The sequence below is a fragment of the Ailuropoda melanoleuca genome, chromosome 10, assembly GCF_002007445.2.
Source record: "Ailuropoda melanoleuca isolate Jingjing chromosome 10, ASM200744v2, whole genome shotgun sequence".
NCBI classification, from domain to species: Eukaryota; Metazoa; Chordata; class Mammalia; order Carnivora; family Ursidae; genus Ailuropoda; species Ailuropoda melanoleuca.
The window spans coordinates 110,470,149-110,487,176 of NC_048227.1; the positions used below are offsets into that span (position 1 = coordinate 110,470,149).

The window sequence follows — 17,028 nt, forward strand, 5'->3', positions numbered from 1 at the left end:
TCGGCTTGACTGTAACCAGAGTAAGTGAACTGGCCACGTGTGTGTGTAACCGTAGCTGGTGTATCTGGAAGGAGAACGTTCACTCAAAACGGTGTCTGGAGAGGTGCATGTGGCTAACGGGGCCTTGCCCCGCGGGCGGATCGCTCTCTTACGATAGCTCGCACACACTTGGTGCTCAATAAATGTTTGCTGCTTAAATGATTTGATACTCGATATAATGATTCTTGTGGTTTGGCTTCTGTCATGGGACAATAATTTACTGGAAACTGTTGAAATGATGTTTTATTAGTTGTTTCTGTTAATTTCACTTACTGCCCTGCAGGGATGTCTGCGTAGCTGGGTCCTTTGCCCCTATAGCTCTGTTGTGTGTGGAAACGTCAGCCCCAGTCTTCAAGCTGTTTTCCCAGGGCATACCATTTCAGGGACAACTTGATTTTTGTCCACACAAGGTGCCCCAGTAATAGCTGGCATGTGCCATGAACGAGAGACATAGTTCCTAGAGTAAACAATTTTCTATTCAAAATTTGCTACATGAAAAAGGACATACACTGATTGCTTGTTTCTGAGTTTTTCTACACCCTGACTCATGGCTACACCATTGACTTTCTAGCTCATCACAGATGGTCTTAGTGGTTTGAGAGTCAAACCACCATCAGCCTTCCGTGAAGTACTGAGCGGGGCCAACGTGCATCTCTGAGTCGGTCACCAAACATGCACCATGTGCGCAAGAACCCTGGCCCGCGCTCCCTTTTTTTTTTTTTCTATTTTTTTTTTTTAATTTTATTTTATTATATTGTGTTAATCACCCTTGCCTGGGGCCGGACTCGACTCCACAGTCGGGAGGAGAGAGTGTGGCCTCCACAGTGGTGCCCATCCCCATGAGGCACACTGAGGACTCCAGGTGTGTCCCGAAGCCCTGGTCCTGTCGTGGATGGACCAAACTGGTCCGGCAGACATTTGTCCTCTCATCTCCGTCCCCGGCGCTAAGTGGGGGCTCAGTGGCTGTTCATCTGAGAAGTGAATGGAAGAATTCATGAGTATGAAGACGACTGCCTGGCCCCTTGACCAGTTCTGTCAGCAGAGGGAAGGGCCAAGAGTGGACCGTGGTTGGGTCACAGCTGTCGCTGTGCGTCAGCCTGAGACCCCTTTCATGCCGCAGTCCTCACCCTGCAGCTGTTGGGCAACAGTGGCCTTTGGTCCCTGGGCACAGCCAGCCAGACTCAAACAGGTGGTCTGTCGGGTGGAAAGTTCCCTGTCCTGCTCCTGGTTCCCAGAGCTATCAATTCCCCTCCCTTCAGGGAGAACTTGGCTGTGAGCAGAAGCCCTGAGCTGCTTCCTCTTTGCTTTCTTCCCGTGCTCCTCGGCCGACAGGAAGAGCTGGAGCAGGGGAGCCTCGCCTGTGGGCTGATGGGGGAAGCTGACAAGAGGGGGCCAGCTCCGGCTGACAGAGATGTCCACCCACAGCCGCCTGACCAAATACCAGTCCTCTCTGGAAGTTCGGGGATCTGCTTTCCAACCCACAAAACAGGAAATAAAAATTGAAAATGAAGGGTAGACAATCCTGAAGGCCCTTGGTTCCAAAGATCGACACCTTCTCAGGCTGCCACTGGGTCCACAACCCACCCACACGCTGGCCCTTCAAGGAGGGGCCTGGGGGAGAGCCAGGGCTTTGGCATGAGCAGGCTGTGTGACCCCAGACAAACTCCTGGACCTCTCTGATCCTCAGGGTACAGGGAGAGCCCCAGGGACTGGTGGCACTGACACTACAGCTCTCGGCCTTCCATCCACTTCCTCTCCCCAACCACAGCCTGATGGGTTTTCAAAGGTGGGAGAGAAAAGACCTTTACCTGACAACTTGAGATATTTGACTTTGGCGTTTTTCCTGTCACTTTTTAATTGTTTTGGCTTATCTGTTTTGTTTTTTCTCCTCTCACGAGACCATGTCTGAATAAATTCTGTGATCCCCAGCACCAGGATGGTCAGGTCAGTTCCAGGGAAGCCGGTCCCCCCTTGTCTTCACCAGCCAGCCAGGCCCACCCAGCACTGCAGTCTGGGAAGAGAGTCCTGGGAAGTCTGTCTCCTGAGGTCTGCTTGGCCGACACGATGTCTTTGATTGTCTTGAATTCTACCCCTTGAGACCAGGTGTGTGCTCGGCCTTGCCCGGGCTGTCCGAGGTGGCCTCCCCTAGTCTAACCCACAGCCTGCCCTGTGCCCCTGCCAAGTGGCCGTCCAGCCCGAGAGTACCTGCAGGGAGAGGAAGGCTCTGGTAACTTCTGTGATATTGCCTAAAGCATATTCTTTCTTTCCCTTCCCAGAGCTCCTGGAAATACCTTCAGTGCAGCAAACTCCTTTCCATAAAGTCGTTTAGAGAAGTAAAACCCATAGAAAATCTTACATAAACCCCCCAAAACGTGTGTGTGTGTGTGTGTGTGTGTGTGTGTGAGAACGTGCGCAGACCCTATGACTTCGACCTGCGAAGTCACTCACCCTCTCTACTTCCTGGCCAGGCTAGCAGGTGATACCCAGGGTTGCACCTGCTTCTCCATTCAGGTATCCTGTTTTCTGAGACTCCGTGTCTGGTCCCATCTGTCCCAGAGTTCGTCTTTGCTAGGCTAGATGGCTCCCTCTGTCCCAGAGCTTTCACAGAGCTAAACAGATCTTTTTAAACTTGATTAAAGCCATTACTCTTCATCTCTTTACTAATGGCCTTGCCTGCCACCCTCAATGCTGGGTCTCTTTCGAAGAGACACAGTACCCTGCAGCCACTGCCTCCCCCAACCAGCCACCACCAGACAGACAAGGACAAGGACACTGGCTCGTTGCTGGCTGCCTCACTGAGCTCCCCTTCTCCCACCCTGTGCTCTGGCCTCTCACTGTTGAATGTGACAACATCCTTTTCAGTCTCAATTGACTTTGTTACATCTAATGTCCAGTGTCCCTTTCCTATAGGAGCAACCACAGCCATGGCATGGACCACAGGTGATCAGGAAGGGAGGGTTCAGCTAGAGAATGAATGGGTATAACATCCCAGGATTCAGCTGAGGGCAGGGAAGATGCTCCCAGGCTGTGAGCATTCCTAAACCCTCCAGAACAGCACAAAATAAAGCTTTTCACATAAAAGTTTTTTAAAGAATTTTTTAAACTGTGAACGCCTTACACATTAAGTTTACACCGGGGCACATGGGTGCCTCAGTCAGTTAAGCATCTGACGTCAGCTCAGGTCATGATCTCAGGGTCCTGGGATCGAATGTGCATCGGGCTCCCTACTTAAATAAGTTCTTTTAAAAAAAATTGTACTTAAAATTTTTATCATGTGTTAAAATAGTTGCAAAGAATATTGTTTCTGGTCTATGGTAAAATTTTATATTTAAAAATAAAAGTGGGGGCTCCTGGGTGACTCAGTCATTTAAGCATCTGTCTTTGACTCAGGTCATGGTCTCAGGGTCCTGGGATCGAGCCCCGCATTGGGCTCCCTGCTCAGTGGGGAGTCTGCTTCTCTCTCTGCCTGCCCCCTGCTCGTGCTCGCTCTCTGTCTGAAACAAATAAAATCTTTTAAAAAAATAAAGCTAAAACTGCTAAACCACGATTTTAAATGGACCCAATGGATTCTAAAGAAAATATTGGAAACCCAGCAGAATTTCCCATTGCTCTTCTTTGTCCTTGAATTCATATTCTCAGTCTCTCCCCAATGGAGGTTTAGCCTAAAGTAATACACTTTCAGGGTTTACGGGTTTGTTTGTTTTACTAATCACCCCATCCTATTTTCTGTGATTAAAAATATATATAAAATAAAAGTTGTTGTTTAAGAATCTGTTTTCTGGGGGCGCCTGGGTGGCACAGCGGTTAAGCGTCTGCCTTCAGCACAGGGCGTGATCCCGGCGTTCTGGGATCGAGCCCCACATCGGGCTCCTCCGCTGGGAGCCTGCTTCTTCCTCTCCCACTCCCCCTGCTTGTGTTCCCTCTCTAGCTGGCTGTCTCTATCTCTGTCAAATAAATAAATAAAATCTTTAAAAAAAAATCTGTGTTCTGGGAGGTGACGAGAATATTTTGGAAATAGAGCTGGTGGTTGCCCAATGGTGTAGACGTGCTGAAAGATGCTGCATTGTTCACTTCAGAAAGGCCAATATTATGTCACATGCATTTCTCTTCAATAAAAATTAATTAATTAATTTTAAAATTCCCTTGTCACCATCAGCCACTAATTCAGAGGCTTCTCATCTTTTTTTGACTTGGACCTCTTTGGTGGTCTGGTAAAGCTTGTAGACCCCTTCTCAAAGTCATGTTTTTAAATGCAGAACATAAAATACAGAGGGTTAAAAAGGAAGCCAACTGTATTAGAATACAATTTTGAAAATAGTTTTAATCGTGATATAGTAATGCATGCAATTCTTCATCCCCACATTAACAGGATCTAGCTGTGAGGGGCGCCTGGGTAGCTCAGTCGGTTGAGTATCTGACTCTGAATTTCAACTCAAGTCATGGTGTCAAGGTCCTGGGATCCAGCCCTGAGTGGGGCTCCCTGCTGAGTGCAGAGTCTGATTATCTCTTCTCCCTTTGCCCGTCCCCCTGTCTCACACATTCTCTCTCTGAAATAAATAAATCTTTTTTTTAAAAAGGTCTAGCTATAAGTTCAGTAACTATTGTAACTTTGAAGCAGTGATAAAAAGAAATAATGTTTCGAGTTATGTGATAAATGAAGCTCTTTCTGATTCCTCTTGGTGACAAAGTTATAGACACTAATACCACTGCTTATTTGCATATGTGATGGGGGAAATGCTAAATGTCACTTAGAGGTTAGTGACACAAAGATGTAATTTTTTTCACCTGAGTTAATTAACATACTATGCTAAGAACCCTTATTCTAAGTATAAGAAATTTACTGTTCGAGACTACACTAAAATAAAAAACTTCTGTATAGTGAAGGAAACTAATCAAAAAAACCAAAAAGGTAACCTACTGAATAGAAGATATTTGCAAATGATATATCTGATAAGAGGTTAATATCCAAAATACATATAGAACTAATACAACTCAACACCAAAAAAACGATCTGATTAAAAAAATGGGCAGAGGACCTGAATAGACCTTTCTCCAAAGAAGACATCCAGACGGCCAACAGACACATGAAAAGATGCTCAGCATCACTCATCACCAGGAAAATGCACATCAGAACTACCATGAGACCAAGGCGGCTGGGAGGCTCAGTCGGTCAAGCAGCTGACTCTTGATTTCGGCTCAGGTCATGATGTCAGGGTTGTGAGATCGAGCCCTACATTGGGTTCCATGCTGAGCATAGAGCCTGCTTAAGATTCTCTCTCTTTCTCTCCTTCTGTCCCTCCTCCACACACCCCATGTACTCGTGCTCTCTCTCTTTCTCTCTCTCAAAAACCACAATGGGATATCACCTCACACCCGTCAGAATAGCTAAAATCAACAACACAAGAAACAACAGGGGTTGACGAGACTGCAGAGAAAGGGGAAACCTCTTGCACTGTTGGCGGGAATGCAAACTGGTGCAGCCACTCTGGAAAACGGTATGCAGGTTCCTCAAGACTTAAAATTAGAATTGCCGTACAATCCACTAATTTCACTTCTGAGTATTTGCTTGAAGAAAACAAAAACACTAATTCAAAAAGACGTATACCTCCCATGTTTACTGCAGCATTGTTTATAATAGCCAAGATTGGAAACAGCCCAAGTGTTAGATGAATGGGTAACGAAGATGGTGTATACATACAACAGAATATTACTCAGCCATCAAAAAGAATGAGCTCTTGCCATTTGCAACAATGTGGATGACATTATGCTCAGTGAAATAAACTAGACAAAGACAAATACAACGTGATTTTACATACGTGGGATCTAAAAAGGCAGAAACAGACTCATAAACACAGAGAACCACTGGTGGTTGACAGACGGGGGGGACTGGGTGGCATAGGGAATGGGATTAAGAAGCACAAACTTCCAGTTACAAAATAATGTCACGGGGATGAAAGTACAGCGTAGGGAATGTAGTCAATAATACTGTGGCAATGTTGTACCGTGACAGATGGTGGTGAGCGCTGAGTGATGGACGGACTTGTCCAAACACCGTGTTGTACCCCTGAAACTAATAGAACACTGTGTGTAAGCTACACTTCAGTTAAAACAAACAAATTCACTCTGGATAAAGCTATGATCATATTTGTTAGTACTACATAGTGATCAAAGCAGGATAAATATGTTATAAATCTTGATAAATAACTAATATTAAAGATAACATATTAAAATCCCTCTCTTAATAACATGGCTGAGGCTGGAGGTTTTCCAGTTAGTTTCTCTCTGGGGGACTAATACTTATTTCTTAACTGATAGAGGGTTCCCAGCATCAGTTATCTTCCTAGCTCTCATTTTTAGGGATATAACTTTTGAGGCAACCCTGTTCATATAAAAAGTGTTACTATGGCAACAGTACTCAATTATTTGAGCTCCTCTGGAATTATATGTCAAAAATCACGTGATAATGTATTATCAAAAATTATTTGTAATGTTCTGTCAGTCAACATCAATTTGGACCTCCTTCAATTGAATAAAAGATTAAGAAGCCAACTTTTCTCTGAAAGATCTGTATTTAGACATTAAATACCCAAAGATACCGTGAATGTCTACTTCCACCTGCTCTTCCTTCCCTTAGAGGCACCTCACATCCCCCCACGGCTCTCAGGGGTGAAAAGTGGAGCTTCCACAAATTATGGAAGACACCAGGTGATCTTGGAGCCACAGTCTGGAGACAACTTGCTGAGCTCTGAGGTGGTGTAGGGGTTGTTTCTTGAAGGTCAACCTAGAGCCTGTTCCTCTGTACATGTCAGTGGTTCCAGAAGTGTCTCTTCCCTGTGTTAAAACTTTTCCTGCTTAAAATGGCTCAGTTACATGAGATGGATATCTGCAGTTGAACTGACAAAAAGAACCCTATATTTGCCTACAGTTGGGCCTGTTGTGCTCTTACTGGAGGTGACGTACCATAGAAGGTAAGAACGCTATTGATTAACAAATTCACCTTCTGAGCCTTATTTTTTCTTACCTATAAGACGAGATGCTCGGTGAAAACTCACTCCCAATGCTCCCCTTTGTGGGAAGGGCACACTCCGTGTCCACTAATGTTGGCGTGGCCGCTGACGCACTCAGATCCGTGGGAGAGCACCACATCCGAGCCAGGCCAGAAAAGCACTCTGTGTTTTTGCTCTGAGCTCCCGCACCCTCACCCCATGGGAAGAACTTGCTTGGTCCCCAGATGAAACACATTCTAGCCACAGCCTGAACCAGAGCTGACTGAAGAAACCCACAGACTGAGTGAGAAATGGTGCTGTTGCGTGTCAACAACAGCACTGGGTGACTTGTTACCCAGCATTCCTGTAGCAACAGCTGGTTAGCACCTCCAAGGGTTGCTCTGAGAATAGAACAAGAATACAGACAACAAGTACTCACCGTCATCTTTCATGTTTCACTGAGTAAGCACCCAGCTGTTGTTCTGTGCAAGTTCCCAGCCGTCTCTAGCTGGAGCTGTGCGCTCGCCGTTCTCTCTTCCTTTACCAGTGTCAGAACTGAGTGTCGGATCAGGCTGCAGGAGCTTTTCTCCGTGGTTCCTCTCCTTCTGCTCCTCTCCACTCTGACACGCTGACACACGTGCCTCAGGCAGAGCCTCGGACACCAAGCACAGAGGAGAGAACCCCTAACCCACTGTGCAGTGTCCTACTGCACCTAACAGGGCAGGCCACCTCCCGGAAGGTGCTGGCCCCAACCCTGCTGGGGTCTGGAGCCCCATCAACAGCCCCTGTGAAGTCTTTCTCTGTCCCTACCTCTGCCCTCCTCCATTCTTTCCCGAATGTATGATGCTTCCTCCCCAGCTACCCTGTCACGAATTTTGTCTGTTTGCTTGCTGAGCTCTCCCACTGCCCCTGCCACGGCTGCTCCAGCCAGGCTCCCCGCCAGGCCTCGGTGGAACACTCTTAGGGAATCTCTTCCACACCAGCGAGCCCTGCTGCACCAGACCCTCCAGACCCTGCTGTGTAATTTAATAAACACAGACACCATGTTCTCTCTGCCACACCCAAGCTACCTTCTCTCCTCCCTCCCAGGGAAGTTAATATATTTGTCGCCATGGCCTAGCTCACATTTGCCAGTCAACTTCTAATTGATTTAGGAACACATGTCTCTCTCTCTGCCTCCCAGCCCTAACAGTCGTGCCCCAGCTGCCTGCCCCCACTGCTATGGTCTGGACATCCAGAAAAGCACATGTAGGAGACCCTGCAATGCTCCCTGTTTTTATTTCACTCTAGTTCAAGGGCAGACTCCTTTGAATCTGCCCTTGGCCCGAGAGTCAGAAGGCCCAGGGAGCTGATGGGAACCTAAGGGGGCAGCTAGCTTCTCTGCAGGAGCTGGACTGCGAGACAGACGGACAGAGCTAGCTGCTGACGACAGGAATGGAAACAAAGAAGAGAAAACGGCACAGAAACCAGGCACAAGGAGCTGCTTCTGACGGGCTGCTGGGCTGCCGTCTCCCCTCCTGAGGGTCACCTTACTGCCTAGGCTAAGGCCAGGACATGCTCCCACTCCTTCCCTTCCCTGAACCCTTATCATCGAGGCTGCCTCTTTCGCTGGTGATATGAATGAGCCCCAGTGGTGCGGGTGAGAGGTTCAGACCATTCTGTGCACTGAGGTTTTGTTTTCTCTTCAACCAGTCATTCGAAGGTCCAGCCTCACGTTGGTCTGCTGACACACTCTCTTCCGTGTGATCTCTGCTATTTGGCTCTCCCTGGAATGACTCTCCTTCAAAACAACCATACACACCAGCTTGACGAGCTAAGGCCCAAACTCGAAGGAAACGAGACGCCATTGAAAGGCAGTCAGAGAGCCTTGACTTAGATAAGTAACTTGGCCTTTCCCCTCAAAGGCTGGTGCTAGGGCACCTCAGAAATGTTTGGGCAACCAGCGTTGATTGGATGAAACCCTGTCAGAGTACTTCCTCTTCAGGGACTTCCCCTCTAGAACAGAGTTAGTGAACATCTCAAGAAGTCCCTCTTACTTGAACAGCAAAGGCTATAGAAGCATCCATGCCCTTCCACACCATTCTGAAGTTACCATCTTCCTTTCTAAGGAGAGGGTCCCCAGATGCTCATGCACCGCTAGGAATTTTGTTCCTTCGGTAAGATGGGGCATTGGGTGTGTGCCTTTCACTGACAGAGTGAATGAATAATCTTCAGACAGCCCTCCCACCTTCAGGAGGGAGGAGTAAAGACCCCCAGAGCCTTCCCACCGTCAGAAGGGAGGACAGTGCCGAAGCAGGCGCACTTTGACACCATTTAGCTCTCCGTCCCTTGGTCAATAACCTAAAGAATGTTGGGAGGACCCTCCAGCAACACCCTGACCTGCCTTTCCTGCTGCTGGCTGTCCTCGTGGCTCGCAGCTTCCCACACAGTCTGTTCTGCCTCTTGCCTCTTTTCAAAACATCTCCTGAGTTCCTGGAGCTCCTCACAGCCTTACACGTGTCTGTGTGTCATTGCCGGAGTTGGTTTCTTTGCTCACAAACTAAAGAATAGAATCGAATCACTCTCTCATTTTTCTCCCCACCCTTCTTGGTCAGGGCATGGTGCACATGGTTTATCAGCTTCATTTTCACAGGAGCCTGGAGAAGAGTGTCCTTGACAGCACAGCCTGAGAAAGTGCTGCTGGCCTACATCCGTTTGCTGTTGCTGCCATCACCGCCCCACTGGAGGGGTCTCCTCCAAGTGGCCTGTGGTGCGGGTCGGCCTGCACTCTCCTCTCAGGCCCTGCTGCTTGCTGCCATCGAAGGCCGTGTGGTCGGGACTCTTCCCTTGGCTGGTGTGGAGAGGCCCTGGTGTCGTGGGTGAAAATTTGTCTGGGCTCTTCTTCCATATCCGTTACTGGGGACAGGCATTTGCGCATCCAGAACCTTAACCGGGAGGCACCCTATAAAATTAAACCAATCTCTCTTTCTGAGAAGTTGGAAGATTAGAGAAGAAACAGGGGAAGTTGAATCCCAACTGGGTTTGGGAGTGAAAGGACATTCGTTTCTCCTTTTTCCACTATAACTCTTGAAAGATAGGTCGCCAGCTCCCTCGATATCCTCCTATGAGGTACAAGGACCAAGACATAGCAGGACAAAGCAGTCTAGGACCAAGGAACATGACCTGTGTGTGTGTGTGTGCACCCACCCACATGCACATGTTCATGTACACGTGTGACGCAAGAGCTCGTGTACATGCTTGTGCGTGCGTGTGCACGTGTGTGGGCAGGTGCGCGTGAGCTCGTGTACATGCTTGTGCGTGCGTGTGCATGTGTGTGGGCAGGTGCGCGTGAGCTCGTGTACATGCTTGTGCGTGCGTGTGCATGTGTGTGGGCAGGTGAGCGTGAGCTCGTGTACATGCTTGTGCGTGCGTGTGCATGTGTGTGGGCAGGTGCACGTGAGCTCGTGTACATGCTTGTGCGTGCGTGTGCATGTGTGTGGGCAGGTGCGCGTGAGCTCGTGTACATGCTTGTGCGTGCGTGTGCATGTGTGTGGGCAGGTGCGCGTGAGCTCGTGTACATGCTTGTGCGTGCGTGTGCATGTGTGTGGGCAGGTGCGCGTGAGCTCGTGTACATGCTTGTGCGTGCGTGTGCATGTGTGTGGGCAGGTGCGCGTGAGCTCGTGTACATGCTTGTGCGTGCGTGTGCATGTGTGTGGGCAGGTGCGCGTGAGCTCGTGTACATGCTTGTGCGTGCGTGTGCATGTGTGTGGGCAGGTGCGCGTGAGCTCGTGTACATGCTTGTGCGTGCGTGTGCATGTGTGTGGGCAGGTGCGCGTGAGCTCGTGTACATGCTTGTGCGTGCGTGTGCATGTGTGTGGGCAGGTGCGCGTGAGCTCGTGTACATGCTTGTGCGTGCGTGTGCATGTGTGTGGGCAGGTGCGCGTGAGCTCGTGTACATGCTTGTGCGTGCGTGTGCATGTGTGTGGGCAGGTGCGCGTGAGCTCGTGTACATGCTTGTGCGTGCGTGTGCATGTGTGTGGGCAGGTGCGCGTGAGCTCGTGTACATGCTTGTGCGTGCGTGTGCATGTGTGTGGGCAGGTGCGCGTGAGCTCGTGTACATGCTTGTGCGTGCGTGTGCATGTGTGTGGGCAGGTGCGCGTGAGCTCGTGTACATGCTTGTGCGTGCGTGTGCATGTGTGTGGGCAGGTGCGCGTGAGCTCGTGTACATGCTTGTGCGTGCGTGTGCATGTGTGTGGGCAGGTGCGCGTGAGCTCGTGTACATGCTTGTGCGTGCGTGTGCATGTGTGTGGGCAGGTGCGCGTGAGCTCGTGTACATGCTTGTGCGTGCGTGTGCATGTGTGTGAGCTGGTGCGCATGAGCACACGTGCGTGTGCTCATATGTGTTTTGTGTTGTGTCCATGCATGTGCATGCGTCCTCATATGAACATATTCACACACCTGGCCTGGAGCCATAGAAAACAGTACAGCCTGCAAACAAATTAATAATCCGACGGCAAAATTCACTGAGAGTTTTTGTAGCTACGTCAACGGATTGTTTTCTAGTGAAAAATCTCACAGCAAACCAGCAGGAAGAGAATAGGTCCTTAGGCTTGAGGCAGAAGGGGAAGACAGAGCAAGACCCAGAGAGAAACATCTCAAGTGTGAAATGAATCGGCGGCTTTAGCACAGCCGCCCAAAAGTAGCACCCTTGCATGAACACAGCAGCTGAGCAGGGCCCTGGCTGGCAGCTCATGCCCATGACCTGGACAGCCAACCAGGTTCCTGCTCTTCACGGCAGACTCTCCACGCGGGGACATTTGAATGACCTGATTCACAACCTGAGAGGAGCCACCAGGTTTTTCTGCTTTGAGAAGCCTCCCGCACTGCCTTCCACTTCAAAACCAATCTTCACCTCAAAACTGAGAAGCCATTTATTCAGGAAAGACCTCCAAAAAATCTTTTTTTTTTAATTTTTTATTATGTTATGTTAGTCACCATACAGTACATCCCCGGATTCCGATGTAAAGTTCGATGCTTCATTAGTTGCGTATAACACCCAGTGCACCATGCAATACGTGCCCTCCTTACTACCCATCACCAGCCTGTCCCAATCCCCCACCCCCCTCCCCGCCGAAGCCCTCAGTTTGCTTCCCAAAGTCCATAGTCTCTTGTGGTTCGTGCCACCCTGAACACACCTGATCTCGTCTGATCTCTGAAGCTAAGCAGGGCTGGGCCTGGTTAGTACTTGGATGGGAGACCTCCATAAATCTTGACGGCCTTTCAGGGCTGGGGGACTCAGAATGCTCAGAGTAGCTAGAGATGACTTTGATCTGGCAAGGACTTGATCTCTCTCCTTCTGAAACATGGACACACATGTGGAGCCCATGAACACATGTCTGTCCCAGGTACCCAGCTTAGTATCTCCCACTATACCCAGCACTCAGAAGTATCTGCTGTGTTGAATGATGGCCTAACTCAGTTATAGCCCTATTTAGTTGAAAACACCCAGTAAATATTTCAATTTGTGTAGTCTTCTATAGGATATGGTATAGCCTTTGAACCAGTAACCAATATATGGTGCTCTCCCTGCCATAGCCAGAGCCAGGAATCAAAGAACGGAAGGGAACCATTGTACTTAATAACCCATGTGAGTACTTTTGCTATCTGTCCCCTCAACTTTGCACTGTGCTGGTTACAGGATTTCGTTCTCGAAAGAACACCCAATAATTGTTCCAATGAATTAGAAATTGAAGCTGCCACCTGGCCCTTTTATGCTCCTCGTGCCATTGAATCAATAGGCAAAGAAAGGAGGAGCTACATGGGCTGGGTGACTGACCACCAGAGGGATCGCTGCGGTGGGAGAGCAGAGGTGATGTCTGGACCCAGGGGACTTGCCTTGCCCAACAGTAAAGGTCACTGGAAAGCCAGCAGTGCATAGAAGGCAGACTCACTAGAGATCTGGACTCTTCAGAAATGGATGTTTGGGTCACCTTGTCATGGAAAGAACCCCATCAAGAGTTGAGGGCAAATGGAACACAGGGGGAAAAGGAGAAAAAGAAAATTATTCTGAAAAAATAAATCTGGACACAGACCTTACACCTTCACAAAATTAGCTCAAAATGGGTTGTAGGAATAAATGTAAGATATTTAACTATACAACTTCTAGAAGATGATGCAGGAGAAAATCGAAGTGGCCTTGAACTTGGCGAGTTTTTAGATATTTCACCTAAAGTGTGACCCACGAAAGAAAAATGGATGAGTTGGGCTTTATTCAAATTAAAAACTCCTGTCCTATGAAAGAGACTGTTCAAAGAATAAAAATCAGGTTGTGGAGCAGAAAAAAATATTTGCAAAATATATATCTAATAAAGGACTTGTATCTGAAATATACAAAGAACCTGATTTTAAAATAGGCAAAAGGTCTGAAAACACACTTTACCAAAGTGGATATATATAGATGTCAAATGAGTATATGAAAAGATGTTCACCATCATATGTTAATGGGTGATTGCAAATGAAAACAACCATAAAATGCCAGTACACACCTGTAAGAACGGCTAAAAACTTTTTAGTTGACAGCACCAAATGCTGTTGAGGGTGTAGAACGAGAACTCTCCTTCTTTGCTGGTGGGAGTGCAAAATGGATGAGCCACTCTGAAGACAATCTGGAAGTTTCTTACAAAGCTAAACATAGTCTTTCTGTATAATCCAGCATACATACTCCTACTCAACTGAGTTGAAAACTACATCCGCACAAACACCTGCACACAGATCTTTAGGGCAGCTTTATTCATATTACCAAAAACTGGAAGCAACCAAGATGTCCTTCAGTCAGTGAGTGGATAAGCACACCGTGACACAGCCAAACAGGGGAGTAGGACTCAAAAGACATGAGCTGTCATGCCACAGAAAGCCACGGAGAAACATTAACTGCATGTCACTAAGGGAAAGAAGCCAAACTGGAAAGGCTGTATACTGTATGAGTCCACCTACAACATTCTGGAAAATGTGAAACTGTAGAGAGAGTGAAAAGATCGGTGGTTGCCAGGGTTAGTAGGAGAGGGGAGACGAACAGGCAGAGATGAACAGAGGGTTTTAGGGCAGTGAAACCACTCTCTATGATATTGTGACGGAAGACACACAACATTACAACTTTGTCAAAACCCCTAGAATGTACAATACAAAGAGTGAATCTTAGTAAATTATGCACTTTAGTTAACGATCGTGTATCAATATTGCTTCATTAATTATAAAAAACATGCACACTAACTCAAGGTGTTAGTAATGGGGGAGATTGGGAGGGTGGTCGCGGCAGGGTGGGGGAGTTAGGTGGGAACTTTCTGTACGAGCTGCTCAATTTTTCTGTAAATCTAAAATTGTTCTAAAGAATAGCCTATTAATTTTCTAAATGAGAAGAGCATCGATGAGCTATAGAAAAACTTTCCAAATCTGATGAAAACTATAAGCCACAGATTCATGCAACTCAACAAATTCTAACCACAAGAAGTGTGAACAAACTACACCATGGAGACATAAATTGTTCAAAACCAGTCATAAAGAGGTAATCTTAAAAAAGGTCAGGAAAGACCCATCACGTACAGAGGAAGAAAGAATGGCAGGCAACTTCTCGTCAGGAACAACGTGAGCCAGAAGACAGCTGGTCGACATCTTGTAAGTTTTCCAATAACATTGGCAACCTCGAATCCCTTGCCTCATGAGAACATATTTCAAAAGCAAAGGCAAAATAAATCAATTTTTAGACATACAAAAGATGAAAGAATTCATCAGCAGGGGACCTGCCTATGTCAAACCTGTGTACCCTTTATTCTGCACGTCTCCGTGCTCGAATAATCTCGTGCAAATACAAATACAGATCCATATTTGGCCTCTTGTGTGTGTTGCTCGTTAGCAGTCATGCAATCATTTTACCCCTTTTCCAAACCCTGCCTTTCTCCTTCAGTAATATCCAGTGGACACCCTTCACTGTCAACCTTTTCAAGGGTACACAATACTCCATGATACATGGATTCCATCAATTATGCAAATCCTCTTAAAAAACGAAATTACTAAAGTTAACTGTGGCCTGGAGAGAAATCATGGAAGGAAAAGAACTCTCAAAGCTTTGCATTTTCTTCCTTGTTGTTTATACATACGCTTGTATCTCTTCTCTTCCCCTATTATTTTATATAAGAATTATTTATAATTGTTAACTTCAAATGTTATTTTTCAGATTACAGAATATTTGGGTGGGATTTGCTCCCACTCAAGTGAGAGTATCACACAGATGGGGCTAGTAACCAATGGAATTTTTTGTCTTACCTTTCTGGGAAGAGGATGAGAACAATGGCGTTGGTACACATGTTATAGTTCTTGTGTAGAAGTTCAAATATGGGGGGCGCCTGGGGGGCGCAGTCGTTAAGGGTCTGCCTTCGGCTCAGGGCGTGATCCCGGCGATCTGGGATCGAGCCCCGCATCNGGGGGCGCCTGGGGGGCGCAGTCGTTAAGGGTCTGCCTTCGGCTCAGGGCGTGATCCCGGCGATCTGGGATCGAGCCCCGCATCAGGCTCCTCCGCTGGGAGCCTGCTTCTTCCTCTCCCACTCCCCCTGCTTGTGTTCCCTCTCTCGCTGGCTGTCTCTATCTCTGTCGAATAAATAAATAAATAAATCTTTAAAAAAAAAAAAAGGAGTTCAGATATGGGTAAAGGGAGTGAATGGAAGCTAAGTGGAAAGGTATGTGCCAATTGCTGACCTGTGTCTGGAAACTCATTCTTTGGCATTCTGTTCTGAAATTGTGTGGCTGAAACTCTACACACTGCACTTCCCAAGACTCCGTTGACAGCCAGCCTCTTATAGGGCCCAGCTCTGCTGATGGGAGCCCCTAAGGGGTCTGACAGATGGAGGACGGGAGGAGGGACTCCCCTTGCTTTCCTGTCTTGGTCGGTGTTGCTCTGGCCCCAGCTCGCTGCACCTCTGAGCACCCGCCCCAGGGTCCAGCCCCGGGCTCTGCTGTGCCTGGTGCCTCGCCCTCCCTTCTCAGCAGCAGGTCCTTCTTTCCGCTCTTCATCTCCGGGGTGGTTCAGCTTTCCAACACCTATGCGATCAATTCATCTACATTCCCTGTTTGAATCACCAGGGGATTCAAATCACTTCCTATCTGGACCCCTGACTAACAGAATCCCACCTCGCGTAAGGGAACAACGTAACACTTGGAGTCTGAGTACCGCAAGCCTATCTAATAAATACCTAGCATCCCAACCTCAATCAGAGAGCCAAGATCCCGCAGCACTGTGTTCCAGCCCATGGAAGAGTGAAGGAGCGTTCACAGGGCCTCCCTAGCCCAGCGCTGGTTGCCGTGTGGGGGCACCACCGCCCACTGCCTGACCGGCACAGTACCTGTTGTCACTCGAGAATGTGGGTGTAGAAGTGATGCTACCCCTGGTCACCTCCAACACTCATAACAGGTGAGTCTAGTACACTCCGGGTGGGGTAGGTACACACCAGAGCTGTGTGCTGGTAATTTATTGGGGAGTAGGAAGGAAAGGTTCAAAGTACCTGCACCAGCCTCACTTCCCTCTCCCTGCTCCATTTCCTCCTGCACTTAGCCCCCGACACACAGCACTTCAGGTACTGTCACTGCCAGTTAAAATACAAAGTGGATGAAGGGACACATTTCGTCTGTTTCACTCTCTAATGAATTCCCAGTGCCTAGAAGAGTGACCAACACAGAGTAGATACTGAAAAGAAACTTGTAAAATGAGTGCATGGAATTTCCAAACAGGCAAACAAAGAGAGGTTCGCTGCAACATTTGTATTATATCAACAAGGTGTAAAAAATGTAAATAACAAGATAAGATACATTGAATAAGCTTTGGTAAATAGAGTGAGATGCACCCATTAAAATAATACTCTGAGGCTGGGTGGCTCAGTTGGTTAAGCGGCCGACTCTTGATTTCGTCTCAGGTCACGATCTTAGGGTCATGAGATCCAGCCCCGAGTCTGGCTCCCTGCTCAGCAGGGAGTCAGCT

The 17,028-nt window shown here is 47.8% G+C and overlaps 1 protein-coding gene across 1 annotated transcript; it reads right to left on the reverse strand.

Moving 5' to 3' along the window:
* Positions 1–5,984: 5,984 nt before the first annotated feature.
* LOC117804050 (zinc finger protein 84-like) lies at positions 5,985–11,955 on the reverse strand. Its single transcript, XM_034669511.1, has 2 exons — positions 7,465–11,955; positions 5,985–6,109 (listed from the first exon to the last, which is right to left on the reverse strand). Exon 1 carries the CDS (start codon positions 11,378–11,380, stop codon positions 10,226–10,228), a length of 1,155 nt encoding a protein of 384 aa, XP_034525402.1. The 5' UTR covers positions 11,381–11,955; the 3' UTR covers positions 5,985–6,109; positions 7,465–10,225.
* Positions 11,956–17,028: the final 5,073 nt, after the last annotated feature.